General features: G+C 35.1%; 1 protein-coding gene across 2 annotated transcripts in view; it reads right to left on the bottom strand.

Moving 5' to 3' along the window:
• STXBP5L (syntaxin binding protein 5L) overlaps window positions 1-22,744 on the bottom strand; it is a 196,651-nt gene that overhangs the window by 48,661 nt on the left and 125,246 nt on the right. Inside the window, exons 12-19 of one of the 2 annotated variants that reach the window (XM_035540508.2) lie at window positions 22,031-22,178; window positions 20,446-20,513; window positions 19,180-19,220; window positions 16,085-16,302; window positions 12,040-12,212; window positions 5,320-5,445; window positions 1,760-1,911; window positions 39-110 (exon numbers count right to left, since the gene is read on the bottom strand). In XM_035540508.2, the coding sequence (XP_035396401.1) occupies window positions 39-110; window positions 1,760-1,911; window positions 5,320-5,445; window positions 12,040-12,212; window positions 16,085-16,302; window positions 19,180-19,220; window positions 20,446-20,513; window positions 22,031-22,178 (998 nt within the window). The remainder of the gene's footprint in view (window positions 1-38; window positions 111-1,759; window positions 1,912-5,319; window positions 5,446-12,039; window positions 12,213-16,084; window positions 16,303-19,179; window positions 19,221-20,445; window positions 20,514-22,030; window positions 22,179-22,744) is intronic. The other variant, XM_035540509.2, reaches the window with a different exon arrangement.

Below are 22,744 nucleotides of genomic sequence, written 5' to 3'. Positions count from 1 at the left end.
CATCATAAAGCTATTTGCCTAACCTTTATAGAACTTACTCTGATAGGAAGTACGGATCCGTTTCGTTAAATCTGGATAAAAGTTAGACAGGCCACGCATGCAAAAGTTGTCTTTGGAACATGCCAGTACACCAGCATCAGCAGCAGGCAGAGGAAAGAGAGAAAAAACAGTCTAAAGTGAAAGGAAGTGATATCCATAACCAGCATCTAGAACAGCCAAGGTGAAGAAATTTCAGCAGATGCTTACCTTCCAATTGGGAAATATAACAAGAAAAATAATCAAAAAAAGTAAAGGATGTGGGATGGATGGTGAGAAAGCAGCTGAGTATACTTCTTTTAGATGCATAGTTTCTACGAGCAATCTAGAAGTGCATATTTTTTCTTAGTGGTTACTTATACCTAGCAGACTCCATTATAGCAACACAGCTGGAATATTGCCTTAAAGGAATGGCAAATATTATCCCTGACATGTAGAAATCCTGCGTGGCGCAGTGCTGACAATACTTATTTCTAGGACAGTTAACCTCTCTACCTTTTATACACGGGTCTGCAGCATATTGCCTATGGCTGGCTGCTCAAATTACACTGGGAGCTGCTGTGAGTCAGGCTGAACCAGAGAGAGAAGCTGAAGATAGCTTAAAGTTGCTTGTCTCTTTCCTCAGCTGTGCCAGACTTACATCCTTAACACTTGGCACAGATGTGAGCTAAACTTGCCATGATTAAATGCCTAGAAAGTGAGACAAATGGTCTTTCAGGGATGAAAGCAGGCCTGAAGACTTACATTTTATTCTCCAAATTTTACTTTCTTTTTGGAATACAATCATATTTACAATGAAAAAAAATTATGTTGACTATATGGAGAAATAGGATTTGATGATTTGCTTTAGGGTCTGCTGATGAAAATGCTGATGTCATAAAACCACTATTATTTCCTGCTTTTATAACTTTGTAGTTAGATTTAAAACACTCAACATTTTCAAACAGATTTTTAAATCTAATTCTAAAACTCCACAGCTATATGAATCACATTTCATAATTGTCTCTGACTCAAGTATGTTACAATGGAATTGAATATATAGAGTAAAAAGACTTGAAACACAGATCTTTTTTTTCCTCATACAAGTCAAGTTCTTAGATAGCCAAAAATGTCTGGCAAAATTTAAATGTGACTAATATTTCTAACACACAATGCATAACAGCTGTGAAATGCGATCCTCTTGGCATCAACTTTTAAGATGTGGTACAGCTGGATTTATTAAGTTTGTATCAGGAGCTTCAAGTCACTAACAAAGTGGCTAATTGGAGCTAGTTATGCTATCTACGTAACATGTTTCTCAGATGTTACTCTATTCTCCAAACACAACTGCCTATCCAAATACCAATGGATAACATTTGGCAGAAGGAAGGTGCAGTTAAGTTTAAATTGAACTTACTGAAAACTGAAAAAAAAACCCAACCAATATAGAGACTACACTTCAAGTGACTGCTAGGGAAACAATTTGCTAGTCTACTCATTACAATTTTTTAGAGACTCAGCTAAGGGAATTACTTGCTGACCTCCATCCCAAAAGAACAAACTTCCTCATACATTTTGTTTCTGAGAGAAAGCATCAGTACCTAAAGAATGTCAGGTTTCTTTTGTCAAGTTATAGAAACTCCATTGGCTGGCAAATAGTCATGCATTTCAAAAGCACTATAAAAAGCCACAGGCAAAAAAACAAAGAACATCAGGCTCATAACCACGATGTTTTACTTCCTACCTGCAGCAAACTGCTTGCTTTTGCGAGGCGAACGGGGTTGACGTTGGTATGGATCACTTGATCCATATAGGTCAAGGGTTCCCATGCTCAGCAGTACTGTCTTCTGCATAAAGTCCACAACAGCCAAACCATTGCAGTTTCCAAATGCCACTCTGAAAAAAGAAATATTTCTCAGAGGTATTAGTAATACATAGTTAAGTGGTGCAAACAGTAATTACTATTTAATATTATGAGTTCTGCAAAAAAAAATTATTCAGAAACTACTCAAAGCTTACTTTTAAAAATTCTTACAGATTTGTAATTCTGAATTTATAAAATTGTGTCCTGAAACATGGTAATTTACGTTCCAGAAGGCAGACTGCCCATTTTAACTTTTGTTGCCAAATGCATTGCAATAACATCTATACGTTGCTTTACTGAATAGTGTAATTACAAAAATACTGATGTAAATTGAGACTACAAATCTGGACATAGATCTTAAAAAGTTGTTATATATCTAAAATATATCTAAAATACAAATGTATACGTATGTATATATATAGTATATATATACATATATAGTATATATAGTATATATATAGTATATAGTGTGTGTATATATAGTATATAGTATATATACAAATATATATCTAAAATACAAATACAAATTAAAATAAAAATACAATGTACAATGTGTAAAAATACAATAAGTTGCACTGAGGAATAAACTCTACATTTTAGGTATGTAGAGTAATATCTGTTTCAGAAATTATTAAAGCCTGTTTTGTATAATATAAGAACTTTTCACAGAGTTTCCCTAGGACAAAAAATGAATGGTATCAGTCATATTTGCCAGAAGACCACTTTATACAAAGCTTAATACATCTTCATGTTTCTTGACACAAACTGACTGACAAGGAATAGAAAGAAATTATTTCACTATTTGTTTCTTGCCATTCTTGTATTTTGCTTTAAATCATACGTTAATAGAAATTGTCAGAGAAAGGATATTGAAATAAAAAAGCTTATTAGTGTAAATGGTGACAGCAATTCCTATGTTCATAAAAGACCAGATAGGTGGAGAAGTGGAAAAATAAGGGAATAAAAATTGTACCAGTATCATTCTCATCTGTTAATACTTTAGGCAACAAAAGTGATAAACACTTGCATCTTGAGAATGATTAACCTGAGATTTATTAATTTTGGAAAACATGAGACAAATGAAGAGTTAATGATCCGACTCTGTGGTCAGCAAATCATCAAATCAAGAAAACAGCTCATCACTTCACAGTCTGCACTTTTCTAAACTTCTCTAAGTTCACAGACAATCATGGACATATTATTTCTTATAACTTAAAAAATTACCAAAAAAATAAGAATTTGCTCATTAATATTAAAATGCTTCTCAGGAATGATAAGAAAATCTAGGCAGACATTACTATAAACAAGCCTTAAGACAAAGTGCTAACATATTAAGTCGTTATAAAATCAAATACAAAATAAACACAATTAATTTTTCAAAATTGAGTGAATGGAATTTGTTGCTAGGGGAAGTTCTATTCTGTCAAGAAACTTCTGTGTCTTTCATAGAAATGTCATAAAATTTTCAACAGACATTCCTTGACAATTAATATGTAGATTTGTTCAAAATTTTTAGCACATGAGCTGGTAATAATTTTTCAGAGACTTTCTTTCAGTCCAACAGAACATAATTTGAATCAAATTTAGTATTTGTATTTAACCTTGTAGCTCTTTGTATGCAACTGAAGCATTTTGTAACTTTTTCCTTTTTACTCTCATAACATCAAGAAGTTTTTGGATGATTCATTTAAACAGAAATAAAACAGGTGTTAGTACTTTCAATTTGTAGCTTTGCACTGTTAAAGGTAAGCAGCATAAATTAAATAACATTTCACAACACCTGAAGACTTTAATCTTTGCTGGACATAAAAGTTTTTTTCTATATCTTTAGTCCCATTTCATGTCTGCGGTAACACGATGTACACTGAGTTCCTATTGTTTGTAATATACGGTTACAGAAATCAAAGTAATAAAAACAATTCTGGAAGTATACACCTTGGAACACACTTACTATACTATGCTTTTCTTCTAGTTAACCTAATTATTCTTGGAAAAAAATTATAAAGGCAAAATAACCTCACAACTAGCATGATAAAAATGACATATCTTCAAAATTTATGCTGAAGTGACACAGTTTTTCCAGATTGTGGAGCTACATATCAGGAGAAAACTAAATCATTAAACTAAATTCTGATGAAAAGATAGGGTTGTACATTGTCAGTATAAGCACAAGGAAAAAGTTGAAGGAAACAATACAGAGGAAGAGAGAAGACACTCTGCAGAGGAAATTTAGAGAAACAGGACATTTTTGGTAGATCTTTAGGAAAAGAAACCTTAGGTTATTGGACTTTTTATTGTCTAACATGTTTATTTCTCTCATACTTAGTATATGCTGTTTTGAAGGAGACTGTCCCATAAATTGTTACTGCTTCTAGCAAAGAAAACAATTTCACTCATTGAATCAGGCACGTTTATAAAACCACTGTAAATACTAGGAGAATTGGAACCCAGAAGAGTAGTTTACATATGAGAGAATTATGTGATTATTCCTGAAGTCAGATGACTCTTTGAGGCCTAAGACCTGCAAGGGAGCAAATGAGGCAAAAACAAACAATTTACACAAGTGATAAATGAACCTTGGTATGGTAAAACAAAAGAAACTTACAGAATTCATGAACAGAAACCATTTGAAAGCTCAGGCCAAAGACCTGATGAAACAACACCCAAAACACAATATTTTTGCGTAGATGTAAGAATTTTTGCTCTGCATAAAATTTTAAAGTCTCTGAAGTGTCAGCTGATTTATATAATATCTGTGGGAATCAGACACCTAACACTCATGTTTTTTATTGGAGTAACATCTTCTACATAGGAAATCTGATTAATGTATTCTGGGCAACCCTCAGTAAGAGAAAACAAAAAAAAAATGGTAATTAAATTGAACTTGAGGAAAAAGATACACACAGATATGCTCACTTGCATTTCCATACAGAATTTAGCATTTGAAGGTTCCATATTCAATTTTCAATTTCAGGTTTCTGCTTCTCTTGCAAACAGATTAGCACACACATAAAAATACTGTTCTCAGAAGATAATTTCCAATTAAAGATACAATATCATGACAAATGACATTTAACACATAATCACCATTTTTTTTTTACAAAATGTATTTCACCTTGGTGATCCTTTCAAAATTACTTCAGGTTACAGATTTGAAAGGTAATTGGATTTTATTTGAAAGGATGGGTAGAGTGATGTAAAACAGTTCAGTCTCTTAAACAGGAATAGTAAAAATATTGGCAAGAATGGAAGTTTAACATCTAGTATTACAGTCTTCATGAGAATTCAAATATTTTTTCCCCCCAAATCTGGGTTACAGCACCTTTTGATTATTTTTACTCCGACTTCCAATGTCTGCAGAGAACTTCAAAGTATAACTGGAAAATATGTGACAGTGCAATAAACAGTAAATGAATGCACCTTAATTTTGCATTACTTACAGTCCATAAGCAGAGTTTACAGCAAGACTGGTAATCTGTTGTGGAGGCTCACCGTCCACCCACACCAACTGAATAACAAGATTTGCTTGGTATCCAGGAGGCATTCGCACAGGTCGAGTCTTAACACTAAGAAGAAGAGGTACAAAACAAGAACAAACAAACAAACTGGGCCATGAATAACAACCCCTGAGAAAATACTAGTGAAGCAGAATCCTCTAATAAGTTCAGAGCAGTACCCATGCTTGCAGCATATTGTGCAAATACTGTACATTGAGACTAGGCATTTTCACTAGACATTCCAGAACAGGAATGTTTTGGACGAATTTTAGGCTTTGACTTTAATTTCTGTCGTAGAAACAAATTTGAAAATTTCAACATTCCCTAAAGGAGAGACTCTGGAGAAAATACAGGTGAGATAAGCACTTGGGGTCAATAAAAATAAGTTTTGCTTCATCATTTTGTTTTCATTTTCCTTTTCATGATTATTTTCTTGTACTATATAACGTACACTTAAAAATTGGCAGGAACTTGCATGGAAAACATAAAACACTTTCTTCTGAAAAATCTCAAATGGGACATTTCTGCGTTGTTGGAAGTTTCTTGCTCTGAGGTAAGGCAAGAGAAGACAGATGAGATGTGCCTTTCCATAGTGCACCTCACCATTGCATAACCAAAACTTCTGGACTTGACAATTCTATTTGTCCATCTAGTACAAACAAGTCCTGTTTTCTTGTTATAATTACCTCATACATGATCTAGTCTTAATGAATAAATGTTTCCTATATAAAACCCGGTATAAATATTAGCACCTCTTCATATTTTCTTATGGCAAATTCAGTGACTTGCAAAGCAGATAGTGAAAGTGTACACTGAGAAGGGTTTAAGAACTGAACATTTTTGTATGCCTGTGTTGTTTATGATCTTGACTTATAGAACTCAGTGATACACTGAAAGAAGATACTGTGCAAGAACAGCAACACTTTGAGATGCGTTATTCATTAGTACATTCACACTGTAGGCAGTAATTTAGAAATAAAGCCCACTAGCCAGTGACTATTTATGATAGCTGTAAATACTGAGAGTGAATATATTGCACCCTTCTGCACACAGTCATAATAGGGCAGTCTACCACATATTATCTTCTACCCCCGTGAAAAATAGTACCCAAAGAAACAGAATCAGGAAAGGAAAGAGAGTAGCCAGTCAATTTGACATTGACAACAACACTCTGAAAAATTATTTTTATTTTTTTTGCCAAAATGATTGGCAAATAATATTTTTTTTCTGCTGTAAGTGCATCTCTACACATAGCCATACTGTAAATAACTAAAACTGTACCATCCTATGTACTGGATTGTAGAGATGACATCTTTGATGACTGCTGATCTCCTGAACATAACTAAGATGTGACTTAGCAAGCTTTCCAAGCATTCCTGGCCCATGCACCTGAAAAGATGGTGGATCAGACTGGAAAAACAACAACTAATTTCTACTAAGTATGTATGTAAGCACTTTTCTCAAGAGGGAATGTTCAGGCTTCTCATTCAACAACCATGGCTATTGGTTTTTAATTTGTTCAGCTGAATGCATCTGGTGGGATAGACGCCTTAGTGGCAAATTTGGCTGTTGGCAATCTATCACACTTGGAAAAGTGAAAATAGATGCAGAAAACTGAACTACAAAATGGTAATATGGCAAAAGTTGGCAGGAGAACCAGACAACTGATGTAGCACAACTGAAAATGTACAAAGCAAACCGTGTTCTAATTCTAACAGGAATTATGAAGAAGAGGGGACTGCACAACACTCCTCACACTTTTGAGGCTTCCCCCGAGGTGCCCCTAGCTTGACTGTGTGGCTTGGGGGTGCCCTAGGTGCAGCCAGCTGGGACAGGCTGTGTCTGACATGGGGCCACCCCAGGGCCACCCGCTGCCAGCACCTGTGTAGTCCCAAAGCCAGGAAGATGGACAACACCTACGAACAACACCTGGGCATGGACACCTAATAAAATATCTCTGACAACCATTTTTTTTCAAAATACATTCATATGGGGTCCTCAATTGTTTAACCATCAGTTTAACCACACAGTTTATGCTTTACTGCTTATATTATTAATTTAAAGGGTTCACTAACCTTGCCAACCTTTCCCTCATTTACTTTTTAATATGAAAAGTATTCCTCATCCATCTTTCTAAATTAATTTCCTTAACATTGGAGTGATACACTACTTTTTTTCTCTGGTCTGTAGCATTGTTCAGACCTTACATATCCATTTCTCTAAAGCAATAATCAGTCACTTGGCTCAGACCCTGTCATAGGAAAGACAGCACTGCACAGTTTAGTAAGCAGGACGCTTGTTCCGTTCCTCATTTTCCTCCCTCCTTATCATCCAGGACCAGCTGTGGGAGCAGATCTGCAGGCAAGGGGTCTGGATTACCACCCCTCCCTGCCTCCACTCAAGGCTGCTGCAGTCATAAGAGGAAAAGAAAAGCACTCAACAGCACTAGTGTTGACCAAAACTGGAAGGGATGAATAGCACCTTATCTGCCCAGCTGGAGAGAAAAAAGTAACCACTTTAATTGTCTTGTATCAGGAGCTTTGTTAATACCATGGTTGGACAGACATGCAAACAAAGAAGCATGCCAAAAAGTATGCCAAAGAAATCCTGGGAGCCAAAAAATGGTGCTGGCAGTAGTGAGATAAGACTTTCTGAGGTGTGGGTTGACCTAGCCATAACGAGCACTTGCTGCAGTGTCATTGCATTAGATACCATGTTGGAACTAATAACACTGTTCTGTCAAGCATGAAGAGATGAAGCAGCAGAAACAGGAGCTGGGGCAAGCATTGAAGGAGCTGAACAGTTTATTACTAGGTGTGCAATGTCTTTCACAACCATCTACAATTTTCCCAGGTTCTGCAGCCTCCTCAAATTTCATAGTCCTATCAGAGCATATCTAGTATACCTGTGAGTACAGGATCACATATCTGGCTATCATAGCAGAATATATGCAGCATTTCAGGAGGAGGAAGACGACCTTCATTGGGATTTCCAAAACATAACCATCTGCTGTCCTTTTCATGACCATGACCTGCTCCTGTATTTTTTTCCTCTCTGATCGCATGAGTATTTAAATCATGTGGCAAGGTTTTGGTACCAGAGGATGGAGGGGCCACAGTGGTGGCCTCTATGAGAAGAGGCCAGAGCAGAGATTGCCCTGCAGCCTGTGGAGACCATGGTAGAGCAGGTATTTCCCTGCAGCCCATGGAGAGGGCCACACAAGAGCAAATCTCCATGATACAAGAGCAGGTCTCCATATTGCAGCCCATGGAGGACCACACAGTGGAGCAGGTGAAATGCCACTGAGGTAAATGAAGCCCTGGATTACCCAGGAGTATTGGTGGTGAGAACAAAGGGTTGTATATCTGGGAACCCAAGCTGCTAAGGGAGAGGGGCACTTTTTAGTCCTGGGGAAAACTGAAACTAAAAAGAACAGTTGTATATGATGAAGATTTATTTTTTTAAAGCACTTTACAGTGTTTACTGTAAATACACAGAAACAGAGTATTTTATACAAATAGTCCTCCAGAATGCCTCCTGTGATGTGGCCCTTGCATATCTTATGGCTGTAGATAAACCTTTAGGAGGTAGGCTAGTGGTGGTGTTTCCATCTTGCACCTGATTCTCTGTTTTCTCTCATTAGATCCTGCCCTTAGAATTTTTATAAGAGATGTAAAACAGATGAGATACAAGAAGCAAAGCTTAAGTCTATTGCCCTTTCAGCTGAGCAGACATACTTTCCATCCCTATTTCCCAATGGGTAACTGATAAAGTGGGGGAACACAGGAGTGAAGTACTCTGTTACCGTGAGTTTCAACAGATACCTAAGACAATGCAATGTGTTTATTCTTTTCCCCTCCTAAACGCACTACCACAAGACTGACAATGGCTGCAGAATTAATTCTGAACTTCTCAAATATGTTTTTCTTACTATTTTTCCAATATGTTCTTAATAACATACTGAAAAACTCAGACAACTTGAAATGCCTTCAAAGTTTTCTTTCACAGTTTTTACCTAATTTTTTTTACCTAATTTTTTTTTAGCAAGAAGCAAACACCTTACTCTGCATACTCTCCACTACAAATATGAGGATCTTCTTTGGTAATCTGGGTTTTATTTCACAGGCATTTTCTTCAAGCACTGAATTAGTTTTAGTAGGGTTAAAGACCATAAGACTGGAGTAAAATAGTTTCAGATATAATTCAGTTTTTCATTCCCATGTTCGTATGACACTGTCAATCTTTATGCATGTTTGAGTCATTCTCCTGGCTTCACCAACCATCTTGCTTGACCAATACTGTTGATAGTTAGCTCTAAATTGTTTTGGTTTTGCTTTTTTGGAAGTGTTTATACTATGAGTGTAAGTAAGCTGGAGGAGTATTCACAGAAGGAATGTCAATATTTAGTGATTTCCTTGAAATTTTCTTGTTATGCTACTTGGAAGTTCATTGGTGCAAAGTTTTGGGTTTTAGTTTTCTTCATGAGATAATCACAGTCAGATCTTTGTCATTTTGAAGCTACTTGTCAAAATCCCTGACTGTCTTAATTTTGAGATGATACTAAAAGTCTGGGAACATTGACATACCTTCTGGGAACAACTATTTAATGACAGTATATGCATAAAAAATGTTTTACCTGGATAATTGATCACAAGTATATCAGTTTTCTTATGCTATTTGGCATATTTGATTATTTAATCTTCTGAAATAAGCAAGAAGAGTATTTCCACATTGTTACTCGCCTCTCTTGGTAACATTTACTTCTGATTTCAGAAAAATACTAAGTTTTCATTACTTTAGACCCTTCAGTCAGTTGCCTTCTAGTACTTATTTCCAGACACAAACATTCAGATACTGAATTCTGACTAGTAAAAAATTATGTAGTGTGGAGTGCTGTAATGAGTTTGAGAAGGAGATATGAAACACAACAGAGCCAAGGTTAAATGCTAGTCTGTATATAAATTTCTATGTGGATTAGCAATATAATTCAAGTTGTGCAACTACCCGCCATGTGTAGGTGGCTGCAGCTTTACAATATCAACTGTATATTAGACTCTGTACTGTTACTCACCTTATTAACTTGCATATAAAATCAATAGCATCATCCAGGACTCTATTGGGTTTTCTGCATTTCCAGTACTACTTTCATCTTATCATCATGTCCTGCTTAGAACATAAGTTATTCAAAAGAAAAAGATGGGTTTGGATTGGGGGAATAGTAGGAATATTTATATGCCTTTTCCTGTTGAAAACGGTGTGAGTGTACACAGCATACTTTCATATAAATGTTAGAGGGGGTATGCCAGCAATTCTCATGGTGAACACTAGAGATCACTTCTCTAACAAAATATGTTTCGATTTACTTTGGGCAAAATGGGGCAAAAATCTGTTGGCTGCTTAATATGAGATTGTATGGAGTTTAGCAAACTTCCAAAAATGAACTATCAGAACATCTCCAAATTTATTACAGCCTTGCTTCCTTCCAAATCAACAATGCTTCCCCTCTCCTAACTGAGTCAAATAAGAACCCCTTAAGGGAAAATCTTATTCACTGAAACAATCAATTGCATTCTTACTGATTTCAATGGCACAAAAAGTTTTCCCATTGAGATTTTTTTAATAACACCTCTCTGCCTCTTCTATTGATTTTAATGGTTTACATTAATCATTAAACTTATGTCTGAGATTCAGCTGCTAGACTGAATGAGGTGGACAAATGAACAGGATGCCAAAAGCTACTGTCAATTATGCATGAGCAATGTCACAATATTGCTTTTAAACGTTAATGCTATTTTTCAGGAGCACAACAGACTGAAATATCTGCAAAGTAAGGAATGTTCATGTAAACTGCTTTTGAAGTAATTGAGGCATTAAAATATTTAATAATAATTAGACTGAAATAATAATGAATTCACTGAGAGGAATCATTATTAACTGTGCACTGTAATTCCTGTGAAATTATGTTTTATGGAGTTTTGTACAGAATTCTGTTTTGAAACTCTTTAAGCCTATAATTTATCTGCCTTATTAGTAAGGCATATTATTCTACTCCAAACAATAGCAATGTGTACTGTAGCAGACAACAGTTTGCTTCTTCCTAAAGGTTAAACACCTATATACTTCCACATAGTGCAACTGATTCAAAACATTTAAGATTGTTTGGTGGGTGTGAACACGGTTTCCTCCCCCAACATGTCATAAAATATACATACTTCTTTCACAGAGGATTATTTTACTATTATACTAATTAATCAAGGACCAAAAGCTTTGCACATGATTGTTTTATGGAAGTATCTTTGTGAACTACAAAAAAAAAAAAAGTTCCTCAAAAATTCATTGATCTATTCTGTAGTGCTTGTATTCCACTCAAAACTGGATGTGAGATGAAGATTTACTCATAGACCATACTGGAAAATTACACTCAAACTTTAACTATAACAGTTTGTCTTCTCCATAACTTAATTCCAGCTACTTAAAGTCCATTGTTAATTATTTTGCCTTAATTCTTTTGTTTGTTTAAAATTCTGGTTTCTTTTCATTGTGTCATATGCATCATATGATATGTCACATACATATAATTAACTTCCTTTTCTTGAATCACTAATACACCTGATACAAATACTTTTTAGAAAGATAAATATTTGAATGATGGCATAGACTTACCTAAGACATGGGATACTGTCCTTCATCATTCCTTCACATGCTACAGTGTTGGTACTGCCTGAAAGGCTCTTTAAAGAAGGAAGCTGGGAAGAGGCATCTGGAAACTGGGGAATTATTTCTGGTTCAGGAGTAATGATATCTTCTACTTCATACTGAAGTCGTACCTCTAGTGACTTAAATAAATAAAAAGCTAAGTCACAATTTAATAAAGAAAGCTGCTGGAAGTTTTATTACTTTCAAATAAATATCAGTAAATCTTATTTTCTTAAAAACAAACAAACAAACAAGCAAAAAACAACAAAACATTTATCATCATCATGTGCAAGCAAAGAATACTGTCATTTGTTATTTATACAGCCTAACAGCCTAACATCACATAGGAACTTGGAGAATTAATTAGGTATATTCTTCCAGTGCTGACTTTGATCCAAGCCTTTTCTTATAAGTGAAAGGAAAGATTACAGCTTTCCAGGACTTAGTCTGAAAAGACATATTAATTACTCACTCCCAAATAAACAATATTTCAGCATAAGAAGGCATCATTAAGGATCAATTTTATGAAAATTTTCTATTGTCCATTTTATTTTTTTCCTAAGCCAATTAATTAAATTATCATCAACTCTTTCTCTGTATTGCTAGTACAACAGTCTCTACAAGACAGGTTTTAGCCAGTCTGCAGAAGCTGAACAGTGTGAGTAGTACTGGTCCATGAACTCCATCTGTCCATATGTGGGTGTCAGGAAATCAGAGGTAACAGCACAGAGTTCCATATTCCTTAGACTGCACATGAGCTTGGCAGATTCTAGAATGCAAAATCTAAACAACTTAACTTTCAACCTCTGGATAGGGAAAAGGAGACCAACCAAGCTTAACTATCCTTCAATTCTTTCCACTAATTCAGGAAATTTTAACTGAAGAAATTTCAAAACAGGGGAAACTGGGCAGGGAACTCAAATCTATATAAGTAATCATCTAAAAAATGAAATCATGATAAATATCGGGTAATTCTTGGATAATTTGTGAGGTAGAAAGGAGAACTCTAGAAAACAAAACAAAACAAAAAAAGTACAGCACTCTAAGAGTTAAGGTCTTGGGAATACTAGCTAAATAGTAATTTCAGTGCTGGTTTCTTGAAGTGATCAGAAGCAATTATAGATGTAGATCTCCTTCTTAGTAGTTTCTCACCGAGACATCATCTTCACCAAAATCAAGATGGCAGCACAAAGAAGCTATCTAATTTGTATGAAAATCAGGAGATAAGGATCAGTACACTGAAGATGTGCCTATTTCTCAACCATTGTGTTGTAACATTTCAGAAAAAAGTGATTTTGCTCAATCAGAAGAGAAAGTGTCCTTTCTCAAATTTTCACTTTTGTTTCCTCCAAGCAAAATCTACACATATTTTTTTTTGCCTGAATCAGCTTAGAAGCCTACGGACAACATTTGCTTTGAAAGAGTGAAATATCGAGTTCAGGAAAATCTAATCTTCTGGAAGTAATTGCTGCTGTCTGAAACGATTTATAATGCCGTTTAATGTTTATGAGGGAAGGGAGTATGGGAAGAGCATGTTCTTCTGCTGACCATGTTAGAAGTGCCTAATTCTTCTCTGGATATTTTTCTTTGCCTTCCTTTTTCTACTAAAATTCATTTTGTTATGTTCTATCACCCACTTACACATAGAAGGAAAAATGGTGGCACCAATTTATTTTGACACACTGTAGAGATCTTTTTTTGATAACTGAATCAATATGTTAATTGATTTTCCTTTCTATGGTCAAACTACTGCAAACTTATTTTGTATCATTCTTCTCAAGAGCTTTACAGAGGAATCATAGACCGATCACTGAGAAAGTGATCTTGTTTAATATATACCTAGATATCTTTCCTGGACTGGATGGAATGGATTCAGATAATAAAACAGCAACAAATGCTTTTCACATAACTATATGGCAATGACTCGAAGGTTGGATATAAAGCAGACTTTGAGTTACGTGCATACTACTTGTCTCCAGAATCTGACATGGAATGACACAAATAACACTTATATTCATGAAGTCCCAGGCACAGCCTGTGCCTTAAGGCATGTTCAGCAGTGGACTTCCCTGCTACATGGAGGAACCTCAGAGTAGCCTCCGTGCTTCCCATTCATCATAGCAATGATGTTACAAGACTGATGGCTGTCAAACATGGTGTCTATTAAAATGCTGGGATTTGTAGATGGAACTCAAGCTATGTTCAGGCTGGTTGCTACAGACACTAAGTGCTAGAACTTGGGCTCACCTCACGCAGCAAAGTCCTGAGGCTGGCCAACCCAGTCTGAATATAGACAATGCTAGGCGAGCTAAAGTCAGGTATGTATTCCAACAAAAACTCCTGTACTTTTTGTTAAAAAACAAGCAAACAAACAAACAAACAAAAACAACAGGAAAACCAAAACAACAAAAACACCACTTAGGAATGAAGACTTGAATGCTTGCAACAAAAATGGTGAAACAAGAGATGAGGCTCATCTCTGGGATCCGCAAAATCTAGGAGAACTCATTGATTACGCCAAAAAATATTAGATGATATTAAAACAACTCTTCACAGAACAATTCCTTATATAAATGTTTCTTAAGTACAGATGAAATCTGAGAAACTGTTAAATTGCACACATTATTATATTTTAGAACACACCAGGTCTGCTGCAACTCAGCTTAAAATCTAAAAGACATGAAAATAAAGAAAATAAATGTTAGGTAATAAAAGATAAGGTGCATTTGCTGTGAAATAGTATACGAACATTGAAATGTAATGATTTTAGCAGCATTATGTGTGAGCTGGTCAATAAAGTGAAATTATTGTTCATTAGCTTAAAAACCTTCCTGAAAGGATGCCTTAAGCTAGCTTAAAAATTGCCTCTGGTGAAAAAACGAGAGGAAAAAAGCAGAACAACTACTGGTAATGAATCTCTTTACCAACTGGCACATGATTACAGGCCAAAAGTGGCACAGATGTTTTTGCCACACTAGAACTATAGACTTTCTAAAGGACATTAAAATAGTGTGAAAAGGAAAACTTTTGTCAGGGAAGGTGTAAATGGAATGGAATGTTTGGGCCAGCCATGGGGATTTTTTGAGAGCCAGCAGACATGAAGAAAGACCTGCTGGAAAGAGTGTGTCTGGAAGTTGCGGACTATTCTCCAGAGTCAGAAACTGGCAAGCCAGAAGGAAAGGCAGTCATGTTTAGATTGGCTTTCTCTTAAGAGTTGTCTGCCGTTAAGTATTTTAGACTAAAGAAAGATTGTTTTTCATTTTAAGTGCCATTGAGCCACACTCTTAGAAGTGGTTGTGGCTCCTGTGAAGAAATGCAGTTTTAAACGAAAGTCTGACATGCTGTAGAATGATAAGTACAAGATGACTGCAGTGCAGTTAAAAGAACATGAACTGTATGATTCTACCTGAAATGAAGTGACTGCATAAGACCTAAAGACAGAAAAAAGGAATATTTGAATAACACTGAGGATCATGATGCTTAATAAAATAACAACTACTTAGCCATAAATCACCTAGCATTTCAAATAGTGTCTATTTTGGAGGAAATAAAGTCAGTCTAAGTCAGAAAAAAAATAAACTCTCATAATTTTATTAAAGTCAGTGATAATTTTCAGTTCCCTTTCATGACAAATACTATGAACATAAATTGAAGATACTAAATACTTAATTTAAGAAGAGCAATATTGTCTGACAAAACATACATCCATCAGTATTTTAGAGAAGGCAAGTATGACAGAGATTTAATGTGATCAAAGTCTTAAAAGCAAACTACATCTGAAATCCATCCTGAATTTTACTATTAAAGTGAAAAAGAAGAGAGTTGGATAGCAAAAACTCATGTTTTTATTACCAGCTTAAGTATGAGCAAGATTTCCCTCAAAATTTTAAAAATTGAATGTTCCTAAACCTATGTTTACTGAGCTTGATATTATTTTTTTCAAGTATATGAGTACAGAAAGCACTTTGATTCAGAAATGTTGTTCTTTTATAAAGGATTATGAATGACTTACTGCAATTTCTGTATTTACTTCATGTTTGCTGAATCTGTAAACAACCACATATGCAGAAACTCCTGCCACACAAAAAATTCGGCTTTCAGGACACCAGTACATCATCTGAACAGCAAAAGGGTCTTCTTCCACAATCTCAGCTGTTGCTTTTCCTTCTCCCAACTTTTGTTTTTCAAAGACCTTTGATGTTTTTAATTTGTACAACATCTGTAGAGTAACTGGAATATATTAAAACATATAAAAATACTGATTAACAATAAGCAAATCAGTTATAAAATTCTTCAGTTCGCATTTTCTTTTCAGTTGTGGCATAACAAAGAATCATGTGAAGGCCTAAGAAGAGAAAAAGATGGGCATTATATTCTGATATGCAGTATCGGTAGGACACGTATTTGATATTTACAAAATGTGTATTTGTCTGTGAAATACTTAGTACTTTCTGAGGCAAGATTATACTCAGTGTTAAAAAGAGGTTCTGGTGCTACTGCTATTTTCCTGATGAGATGAGAAACTAACATTTCCTTGTCTTGCTAGAAAGTAAAGTGTAAGAGGCATATTAAGAGAAAAAAAAAGAAAATATTCTGGGCAACACAAAGACTTTCTGTAAGAACAGGAGTTCTAAAATTCTTTGAATTTCCTGACTAATAAGTATATCTGTATTTATACCTGCATATAAAAACGTAATATCCAGAAACTTTGGTCAAGAGTACAACTACAGCACTGAATTTTGGAGGCAACAGAGGAATTGTAATTAGCCCCATTTTGCTTTATTGGCTTTCCCCTTTGCTGTGTTTTTTACTACTTTTACATTAATTTACCAGTGTCATTAATCAATCACTGCATAAGGTCAGAAAAAGTCAGTCAGGCCCAGCACCTATTAGGGTGTGTATTTACATAAAGGTAAAGCTGCTATGCATGTTACTGTAATTATGCTAGATCAGTCCAGCTATCCTGTGTAACAAGCAATGAAAAGATGAAGAGTGGTGTTTTAGTTATGTAATCAGATGACAACAGAATTATTATTATTATATTTTTTTTGCAGTTTAAGTATATTCCAAATTTTCACAAATTGCAGCAATTACTTCTGTAATGAATTCATCATTCTTCTGTGTTTTGTGGAGGTGGGAGAGGGCTCAGGATGCCCTTAGTCTCAGCATCAAATCCAGAGAGTCACTTTGAATCAGGCATCTTGGGCCTACCCATACTAGGACTTGAAGAATTACAGAGTCATATGACACAAGTACAAGGCAAGACTATGCCTTATGCATCTGTGAATTACTGGGCACCACTTGCACATGGGCAAGTAAGAGATGGCTTTTGAGACAAACTAGGGAAGATAAACTTGGGAAACTGCTTCAGTGGCTTAGCAATTGCCTGTCTCCCACAAATCTGTGTTTTCAGATGCAAAATTATACAATTAAAATAAGTCTAAAAGCAAAGTATTTTGTGCCTTCCAGTACAAGTAGGATATTATGTTTGACAAGAATTCTCAAATTAAATTTGAACTCTTATAAAAATTAAGTCTGTGTAAATAATAGAACTTTGTAATAATTAAAACCTTGTAAATAGTAAGTACCAAGTATAGTACCAGTAATGCTGTATGTGTTCTGAAAAGCAGGACTAAGACCAGGACATCAGAGATGCACTGAGAGTCCTATTACTGTTAAAGCAATGCATGAATATTCATGATCGTCGAAGCTTTTACCTCCAAGGCCAATTCCTGTTGCAGCAACTGATTAGCGGTTTATGTTTACACCCTGTGAGAAGCTTTTTTTTTTCCCCGCTTTTTTTCCCTTTCCTTTTCTCCTGTTGACCTCGTTGCAATTTTTTCCTTTTTGATGTTCACTATAGATTGAAAATGCTGAAAGATGCAAACTTTAAATGTGGCATGTATCTTTTCTTCTTCCATTTCCCCAAGATATATATATTATAAAACAAAAGATATTAGTCACTTTCCAATGTAACTTCTAGTAATGTTCAGTTGACGTGGCTACACAGAATTCCTATATGAAATTAGGCTTTGGAGATAGTAATTTTCTCCTTGACCATCCTGGTGAGTGAAAGATTTGGTATTAGGCAAAAACAGAATTACCTGACAAACTCATCAGTTTTAGCTGACATTAAAATCTTGTAAGTGTTCTTCATATTTAGCTGGAAATGGTAATACAATTAATCATGACAATTCTGTGGTACAATTTGGAGTTAGCAGGTAGTTTAAATATCTCACAGTTGGTGTTCTTGGCCACTATGTCAGACTGTTTATTAGGGTCTAACTAAATCTCTCCGTGCCTAGCATTTCAGACAGTTTCTTTCATGCTTGTTTCTTTAAGAAATGAAAAGAGACTGCTAACTCAGGAAAGAGATGTTCTACCTAGAGATCTCAGTACTACTGAGGGGAGAGAACACAAGGCAACACTGCTCCAACTCTTGTGAAGTACAGACATTATTTAAACCAAAATACATTTGCTTTCATCCAAAATACATGCATCTTTAAAAATAAATATATTTTCCTAATAAGTACCATATGTATTTTCTGTAGGGAAAAATGCTGTTTTCCGATATTTACAATTACAGCTAAAATGTATGGAATAACTTTTATGAAGCTTTTTCTTGCTAGGATGAATGTAAGTGCTTCCTAATTATTTCCTGGATCTTGAGACTGGGCAAGACTTAGGTCTTTAATTAAGTAAAAATAAAATATTAAAATACAATTATATATCTTATCTGTAAAAAAGACTACATTATACTCAGAATAGAAGAGACATGAAAACCAAAACCGAACATCAGGTCTAATTCAGCTCACTCTTTTATATACACAAGAGGATTATGCCCTAGGTATTATTTACCAGTACTTCATCCTTCAGAGGTTTTGGTATGTCAGATCTGGTGTTTTAATCCCTCTCCTGGACTTTCATTCTTTTCTGTCTAATATATCTCATTAGCAATGTCTTTTCCTAGTTTGCTTAATATCACCTGACTATTCCTAATTACACTACCTATTACTATGCATAATGTAAAATATCATGTATTATATATGTGTGTGCGCATGTGCATGATTTGTCAGCATTATATACAAGTGAACTTCAGAAACTTACTGGCAGAAGCATCCCAAAACTTTACTGATCCATCTGCATGGCTTAAAAAAATATAAAAAATAAATGTGTTAAAACAAGATGCAATTACAAAACATTTTCTACTTTCAGTGAGTGATAAATATAAGTAGAAAAACTGTATATCACTTGTGTGGTAACTCCCCATACCTTACTGACAATGTATAATGGCATATAATAACTGTAAGAAAATATTTTGTTATTAGTTTGATTGCATTAATAGAATACTTTTTGATGCATTTCCTATAGAGAACTAAGTCCCCAGTGATTTTTAAGATCACAGCAGCACAAAATTAATTCCCACACTAATGCCAAGGTTAAGATTCAGCACTTTGGGCCTTGCGGTGGGCCAGCATCAGGCCTATGCACTCTAAAAATGGCATGTATATCTAACTTCGAAAAGACAGAGGGCAAGCTAATTCTGCGTAATACCTTACAGCTGCATTTTTTTTATCAGTAGAAAATCCTCCTTGAAGTAGAGTTGGAGAAAGGAGACACTTCTGTTTAAAATTAGAATAATCTCTTATCTTCCTTATTGGTACTATTGCACATATTTTTGTGTCTTTTAAAGACAGCTTTTGACTATCATTGATTATAACAATTTATCAAATGCATTGCTACCATCAGCATGGCTGAGACCAGAAGAAAACACAGAATGCATCTTACAAGAAGGCTGAGTTGTACTTTTCAGGGTGTTTTCTTGAAAATACATCAGGCATTGGCTCAATGGGGCTGCTACTTCAATCTGAACCTTTCATGGGTATGTCCCTCACTTACAAGGTGAAATTCGTCCCAGCGCACCACATCTCCACTAATCCTGTGGTATTAAAATGAATTCCCAAACCATCCCCAGACACAAAGTCACCAGAAGGCCAAAGGACAACAGGCACAGAACAGCTGGTTCCCCTTTTAATGCTTTTCTCTATGGCCCTCAACACCAAAAAATTCTATTGCAAAGGATCCTCCTTTCCAAAGATTCCATCTTAACAAGAATACAGACTTATTTTCTAAAACTGGGGCCTCAATCGTTAATTCTTAACAGTAGTTCATCCTTGAATACAAAGCTCTGTTTTCTACAGCAAATGGGAATTTCTGTGGTGACTGCACCAAGAAGAAAAACCATGTACTTCAACTGAAGAAGTTAGGACACAAATACTCTGTCAAGGGTCAATGTTTACTTATAGGTAACCCACAATTAAAAGTTCTAGACACTAACAATTTAAAAGAACAAATCCTCAGTTTCATTCTCACCCTGTAATAATGATTTCGGGATATGTCTGAGCTCCAAGGTTCCATGCTCCACCACTGATAGGCCACTCCTAAACAAACAACAAGAGCATAGAGTTTAAAATTAATCCTGATGAATTTTGCTTGGTTAATTTTTAAACTCAAGAGCAGACTTCTTCTTCCAGAAAGCAATACATCTTATAAAAGGAATGAAAATGTGTAGTATTCAAGGCTTTTAACGCTTATTAATATTTTTGTATATTCATTAAGACTTTGAATTTCTTTCTTTCTTTTTTAAAAAACATTTTGGCACAGATTATGAAACTGACTTTTATGTTAACAACTAAAGTTCCAAGTTTTTAAAAGATTTCTGCACAGCTAACACTGCAAACATTCGAAACAGGAACCAGAGGAAGGTGTAACAAACAACTCTGCTACTGTTTTCACATTTCTTGACTCTTGGAGCTTGTATAGGATGCTGAATAGAACTGAGAATCTATTCTGAGGATGGAGACTACTGAAGAAGCTGGCCCAGAAAAGTGGGAAACAAGTATCTGAGCATCATGATATGGGATATGAGACAAGAATGCAACTTTCACAGATCATGAGAAATCACCATCTCTTCCCTGCCTTTGTTTACTAGTGGCGAGATTCTCACTCTCTTCCTTGGTCTAGGCTGGTAAAGCAAGATGGTGGTCTGTGCCGAAAACTTGACACGCACGGATACAGGATGTGGCAGATGACATATGGGCAGAGTGGGTAAGGATTTGTGCAGAGTATGACTGGGTAGAAAAATCTGGGCATACAAACTGGTTCTGAGAATACGTGGACTGAATGCATGTGGGTACAGAAATGGGTGGGTGGCAAATGATTGGCTATCTACATTCTGAGTGTGTAGGATACATAAGGATAGATAAAAAAAACAAATTGAAGAAAGAAAAAACATATTTTCTTAAGTACTTTGCTGAATCAAGACCCCAAAGTATATTGGGCCCAGATTCTCAGTTCATGAAAAACAAGACAGCTCCAAGGAGAATACTTCTTTTAATATGAACAGCAAACTGATGATGTTTGATTAGTTTGCCCAATATTTTTTCTAATTTGTTTATTAAGATTTCTAATCAAAACATAAACCAGATTAATGCTTGAAACTTATAAAGTAATTCCATTTTCTATTTTTATTTCTGCAGCTTGTATTATTTCTAAGACTCTTTCATTAAGACTTTGGTAGTTCAGTAAAATAATAATTAATATCCTTATTTAATAAAATGCTGTCAACTCTTACATTCCACTGAAGCTTTTCTGCTTTCCATTATACTCATTTTATACACTACTTCTTTCTTTGATAGAGATAACATATTCAGACAAATTTGAATTTTAAAGTCATGGCATTCTTTTAACTCAATCTGATCTGACATAAATCCAGCAGCCTTAGTCCTGTATAATGGTGGTTTAAGCAACCACAGAAGGAAAGCTGCCTCTAAGCTGCTGGCCAGACCAATTTGAAATTAGCTATTAAAGAAGTAAAATGAAAATAATTTGGCAAGATATTTCAAAGACATAGACTGTATATCGGCTTTCTTTATTTAAATATATTGGTTTTGTTTACCTTATTGCTGTATCCTTGCTTTTTATGTTTTGCTCCTACAGAATAGAGTACAGGAATCAAATCTGGAGGACAGTCGGCAAAATATTCTGTGCAGGTGACAGGTGACTCATGAATGTCAATAGGATATGGATTTTCAAAGATTGGAAAACTAGTCAAGGAAGACAATTTATTAGAAGCACTGTGATACACTAGACCATATAAGAAGACATTGTTATTTTACAGTGTATAACAATCTAAGTAAAATCATTACTCATAAAGTACATTTTCCCTTATTTTTTAAAGATATGTATTGTTTTGGTGTCAAAAATAACGAGTAAAGATACAAAAATTCTTGTATTGAGACAAGAATTCTGTTTTTGTAATGTAAATTTTCCCAACATATCAAAATCTTATTTATGAAATACAGAGGTTGTACATTTTCTAGAAGCTTCAGGTTCACACATATAATATAGACTATGACCTAAGAACTACCTTTACAACTGTGGGTTTTACGTTGAACAGTTTTGCTTATTGGGTTGGTAAACTACTGATTCTACAGTGAACAATTGAAATAACAGATGAAGTAGATCTCAGTTTATTTCTCACTTGCATCAGTTTGGATTGTCTGATAAGAAGGCAGGCCTCACTTCTGGCAGATTACACAATGTTATTCACAATTCAAAAATGCAAGAAATTTTGCTCTGATTCCACTTACATCCATTTTCTGTTGCTGAG

The sequence above is a fragment of the Cygnus atratus genome, chromosome 1 (genome assembly GCF_013377495.2).
Source record: "Cygnus atratus isolate AKBS03 ecotype Queensland, Australia chromosome 1, CAtr_DNAZoo_HiC_assembly, whole genome shotgun sequence".
Lineage (NCBI taxonomy): Eukaryota > Metazoa > Chordata > Aves > Anseriformes > Anatidae > Cygnus > Cygnus atratus.
The sequence above is the reverse complement of the archived record's forward strand: the minus strand, read 5'-3'. Positions and strand labels throughout refer to the sequence as shown.